General features: G+C 55.1%; 2 protein-coding genes; one reads left to right on the forward strand and one right to left on the reverse strand.

The window, feature by feature from the left end:
* The first annotated feature begins 3,331 nt into the window (after positions 1-3,331).
* CHC_T00006089001 (hypothetical protein) lies at positions 3,332-3,481 on the forward strand. The gene has a single exon (XM_005718077.1). It carries the CDS (start codon positions 3,332-3,334, stop codon positions 3,479-3,481), a length of 150 nt encoding a protein of 49 aa, XP_005718134.1.
* Positions 3,482-3,574: 93 nt separating this feature from the next.
* Positions 3,575-4,297, reverse strand: CHC_T00006090001 (hypothetical protein). XM_005718078.1 is given in 4 exon segments: positions 3,575-3,706; positions 3,707-3,791; positions 3,890-4,023; positions 4,160-4,297. The coding sequence occupies 3 exon segments, from the start codon at positions 4,295-4,297 to the stop codon at positions 3,707-3,709; spliced, it is 357 nt and encodes a 118-aa protein (XP_005718135.1). The 3' UTR covers positions 3,575-3,706.
* Positions 4,298-5,684: the final 1,387 nt, after the last annotated feature.

Below are 5,684 nucleotides of genomic sequence, written 5' to 3' on the forward strand. Positions count from 1 at the left end.
CGCGCTGCTCGCGTGCGTCGACTCCTGCTCCGGCGAAGGTCGTGGCCAGACGATTGGCCACGGCGGAGCTGATGGCTCCCTTTAGAGCCGTACCGGACGGGGATTCTTCATCCACAGTGGTGAGCGCGGTCACCACCTCGCATTGGACTTGAGCGGGTAGAAGTTCGTCCAAAAGCGGTGGTATCGCGCTGCGTACGTGCGCGTCCACGAGCGCGGGCACCGTTCGGTCGAGGCATACGCGCGCTACCTGGGGGAGTTCCGTAGCGAGGAACTCCTCGACCCAGGCCTGGATGCGCGGCTGAATCGCGTCGACCATCCATTGGACGCGATTCTCGGTGCCTGCCGACACGGCCGGCGTAACATCCGATGCGGACGCTCGCGTGCGGCCCGGTCGCGGTGGCGGTCGCAGCAGGGCTTCCGGGTTCTCCACCCGGGGCGCGGTGCGCCACTGCCACTGCGGGTGCTCAGACGCCCGGAGGCGGAGTCTTCCCCTTGATCCGGTCGGTTCATCGTCGAATACGCTTCGCGATCGACGCGGTGATTTCTCAACCTTTTCCGTCCGTAACGTTCTGCGCAGAGCGGGCGTCAAGGCGCGCGGCTCTACCTCGAGAGTTATAGCCCTCCACAAGAGTACCAAAATGTGGTACAACTCTCCTCAAACCCTAGCGGGCGAGAGGCTCGGAGGATGAGCCGAGGGAGCTCGCGACGCGAGACGCGCGGCGCGCAGTTACCGAACGGTCGGACTTGCGAAAAGGGAGTGGCACACTGGCCGGTTACGCGCAGTCGTCCCGAGGTGCTAGATCGGAGACGACCGGTAACGGGTTAGAAGCCAACGCGCGAGAGAATACCGAAACGGCAGTACGTAGGCGCGAAAGGGAGGGGGGCAAGTCTGCCCCCCGTGTTTACTGCGAGGACGGTGTCCGGGTCTTAACCCCTCAGAGGGACGCCCGGGACACCTGTCCAATACAGTACCTGTCACTTACTGTGGACCAGGTACTGTACGCGATTGAAAATCTAGCGCCGTCATTACACTACCGCACGGATCCTGACACTACGCGCTTGCATTACACTGCGCGCGCATTATCCCCACACGGTTCCTTACACTACACGTGTACCCAAGCGTACACCTGTCACTTGCTGCGCCCGTTCGGTAATCATACGTATTACACGTGGGCCACGGTGCCCCGTGCTCGCTGCGCGCGGCCGCTCCTACTGTACACCGACCGCGGATCGGTCGTTGTACCACAACTTGTCCCATTCCCAGGAGGCACAGTCGAGACAGCCAATACATTCTGGGAATCCCAGTGTCTTGTAAGCAGCCTCAATCTCCTGAATCTCATGCTCATCCGGTGACGGCAACCATTCTGCGTCATATGTATCAACTATAGCCTCGCAGAAACGCTTAAGGCATACAGCGTCGTTGGACTCCATTAGCCCGACTATTTCAGTCACAGCGTCTGCAGATATTCCACACGTAAGCTGTCGAAGCGCTGACATGATCTTTTGGTCTGAGGTAGCTCCCAACCTGCCAGTGGCATCTCGGCTTTGAACGAAGTAGTCGTCTGCTTGCAAGACCGCATCTCTAACTTCTTTGTACACGGCTCGTGACATTTTAAAGCGGCGTTCAAATTCCGCATCTGAAAAGAAAGGCACGCCTTGTGTGAATCTACAAAAGTATTTTCGGTCGATTTGAACTGCTATGCGGTGTCGAAGCTCATTTCTGTTTGGAGCTTTTCCGGGCAGGGATCCTCCATGTTTTCGTTCCTGCGATCGTGCGAGAAGTTGATTAGCGATTGCTGCAGACGCCGCGACTGCCTTGGCGATAAAGACTTCCTCCTCACTCCCCGACGACGACATTTGAGTCTAGCTTCAACGCGGAGCTGAAATTGCACTGCGGTAGCGCGATCAGAAATACCGACCTCTCTCTTTGGATTGTTTGACACAACAACACGTGTGAGGTGTACCACACGTGTTGGTACTATTCTGGCGATGCAAGCATCGCGTGTTCCTAAATGAGCAATCACCGGTGGAGCAGAAAACGTTTGGGAATCGCCCCAAAAAATTGAATTTAGGCTGACCAGTAAACGTACAACATGTGGCAGGCGATTTTAGGATTTAGGCTCCGCCGGTGGAGATGCTCTAAGAGCATCACCACCGGTAGAAGCAAATAACCAAATAACCAAAATTTGATGATTTGGTGTCGATTGTCATCCCCACCGGTCCGACCAAATCAGCAAATTTTTGGTTCCGAGGCAAATATCGGAACCAAATATCAAGAATTAAGTTCCTCTTCTCCGTAATTTGGTACCCTAGACAATCCAGTTGTCCAAGGCTCACTGGTCAGACAAAAAGACTTCCCTCCAAAAAACATGACGAAGGGGTTTTGTGGCAAAACAAGCGGCAGTCTCCCGCCATCTCTCCTCTTCAAATGCCACAAGACCAGCACGGATTTTATTGTTTTCCGGTAGGGATGCTCCGCACTGGTCGGTGAAGGCATCTCTGAGAGCATCCCCCCTGTTGGTCATCAAGCGCAAGCTCGGTGATAACAAAATGAGTTCCCCCTTTTCAGGCTCGCTACCCCCCTCTTCCCTGGATCCTCCCATCTATGGGACCCCAACACGTTCAGCTTCGGTTCCGTTAACGTCTTCAGAGTTCGTCACTGCGACTCCTCGTATGAGGGGACACGGGTGAGTACGAGGGTCAGTAAGAGCGTACTACACAGTATTTGGTTCTGACCGGTGGGGCCGTCCTTTTTGAAATATCAAATAACCAAAGAAGCAAATCACCAAATTCCCACCAGCCAATTGAGTTCTAGAAAAAAAGTGCCAAGTGTTCTTGTTTGGTCATTTGATCACCTACCGGTGGTGATGCTCTAAAGAATTACATTTGGGTGGGACATGATAGCGTCTTGCAGTGTTGTACTTGACTACATACCAACACGTTGTCCTTTTGTACAACGTGTTGCTAGCAACAGGTTTAGCACTAAACCAAGGATCGAACACCATTCAGTGGCCAGCTGTCGTCATCGTCCATACATCCGCCTGTCGCCGATACCGCTGGCGTTGTAAAGGTCGCAGGAAGTTGGCGTTTCCTTCCCAACCTACGAACCCTTGTCCGCAGGTCGCTCTTCCTCGGAATAACAAGCAACCAAGCAACACCCACCTGCTCCGCTGCTGTACCGCCGTCCGACATCTTCGCGAGACGGAACATCCAACTGCCTACAGTACTTTAGTTTCGAGTACACCCCGCCCTTGAGACCATTTACACCATACCTCTCGGGCTTGTTGGCACTGCAACTACGACACTGTTAAGTACCAACAAGAACAAGAGGATGCAAGAATGTGACTCTTCCAGCCACGCCGTGCCCAACTACCCTTTACAAACAAAGCAGGAGCAAACTCGAGTACGAAAATTTTACAAGGCACAGTTGGCACTGGGAGTCGTGTGGGATGGACTGCCAGCATCTGTGACAAACCCCTAATCGCAAAACAAGTTCAAACTTCACCGTCCCCCACGGGTCCGTTGTTGGAGCTCTCATCACTATCATGTTCTGCTACGGCGCCCTTGCTATCATCAATGTCGATCGCTTGCTCTTCCGCTGCGTCCCGATGTCGTTCGACCTGGCTCTCCTCATTGTGGGAAGGCCAACACGTGGCCACCAATATCGACGCGATGAGCGGTGGCAACACGAATATCCCAAGCGGGATCACGACGATGAGGGGGCCGATGCTTGGAGTTTGGCTTTGCTCTGGCACAAAGTTCCCGGTCGCGTCGTCGATAATTTTCTGGATCTGTGACATAAGAAAAGCCAAAGACAGTCTTATAACGTTAGTATGGACTTGTGTATCCTTCGCGGGTATGCGCAATGGGCATTGGCAAAAGCGCGTACCTCTCCGCTCCTCCGAAGACCGACAAGCTGACCATCGACTTTTTTGCGGAAATCGGAGTTGACGGCTGTGCTGTAGAGCCAGCCGGCGCTGAACTGATACAAGACATCCTTCGTGCGAAAAAGAGTGAGGCCCCCTTTTGTCATTTGGTTGCAGTGCCGTGCGCGGAAAGACGGATCAACAGAGAAGGGTTAACGTTAGCTCCAAAGCGTCAGTGCTGCAGAAAATAAGGCTTACGGAGAAGAATTGTGAAACAAGAGCAGGTAACTCACTGTATTCGGGATTGTTCCCGAGAAGATATTTGGCGAGAATGTCAAAGGTGACATCGTAATCAACTGAATAACCGTATTTTGCGACCCAGTCGATGCATTCGACACCGTCTGCGCACCGCTTCCAGGGGATCTCTTCATACTTCGAGCGATCGGGATTGACTAGTAGTAGAATTGTCGTACCCCGAGGAGGACCGTGAGAAAACCGCAGAAAGGCCCCAAGTCAACGCAACAAATACCACATAAGGTACACACAAACATTCCGGATTTTGGTTAGTCACACAAGACTGCAACCACACGTCAAGGGCAAAGGTATTTGCAACTTGCGCGAGAAAGACAAAAAGTCACCGAGACGAAACAAACCTGTATCTTCCCAGACGTCTTCCAAGGCTGAATTCTTGAGCACCGAGTAACTTTTCAGCTCTTCGCTCGACAAGCTCCTGACCCTCTTGTCGAGCTCCATGGTACGCTGCTGAAACAAAAAGTTGACCACGGCCACCTCGTAGAACAGGGCGAAGATTGCCCCCAGAGCAACCAACGACGCGGTGAACAGTGTCAAGGCGAGCCCATACTTGGTCGCGATCACGGACGAGCGCATGAGAGGTTCCCTTTCCGATTGCGGTACTGGTGTCGCCGTGGTCGACGATCTCAGGCGCGAAGGCGGGGAGTTGCGCCACCTCCCGCGACGCCTGGCGTTCTTTTTTCGGACGACCTTAGCCCACACCCGTTCGGTTGCCATAGCGTGCTCGCGCTCACCTGCGAGAATGTAGAAGGCGCTGACGACCGAGCGGCCGGGTAGGACGTGGAAGCGCAGGGCGATGTAGAAGCAGGCGAGCAAGAAGATGACAGCGCTGCCGGCGAAGATGCCCCACGTGGACCAGCGGAACGGGCGGACGAGGGTGTAGAGCGGCCCCTTGGACTCGGAGTGCTCGTCTGCGGAGCGGCCGACAATGACCATGTTGTTGTCGACGAAAGGGGCGGACGGGTGGTGATTGCAGTGGCGCTGCTGGGTCTCGAGGAGCAGGCCGGTGATGGCGAAGTGATAGGGCGGCTTCTGTTTGGCCATGACGTCGATAAAGTCGACTAGGGCGTTGAAAGTGCAGTTGGCGATGGGCCCCGCCCATACGCAGAGCGAGTCCTTGGAGGAGGTGAGGTGGTGCAGCTCGAATGCGATGCCTCGCAGCTGCGGGTGGAGGGTTTCAGGCTGTCCGCAGGGGAATGGGGTTTGGAATTGGTCGAGGTTTTCGGCAGTCTGTCGCCCCATCATTGTGGGTGGCAGGATGATGAAGGGGGCTTCCTGGATGAAGAGGTAACAGGTCTGGGTGAGGCAAGGGGCGAAGCGGTCGGGATTTGTGGCGGGTGGGTTGCGCAGCAGAGGCAGGCAGTTGGCGTCGTCGGAGGGGTTGGGGAGCGTGAAGATGGGGGTATGCGCTGTGCAGTCGTGTGAGATCGGGCGTAAGGCGGCGCGGGAGGGCGCGAAGAGAGCGAGGAGGGCCAGGAGGAGGACGGTGTGGACGGAAAGCATCGC

The sequence above is a fragment of the Chondrus crispus genome, genomic scaffold (assembly GCF_000350225.1).
Source record: "Chondrus crispus Stackhouse genomic scaffold, scaffold_35, whole genome shotgun sequence".
Lineage (NCBI taxonomy): Eukaryota > Rhodophyta > Florideophyceae > Gigartinales > Gigartinaceae > Chondrus > Chondrus crispus.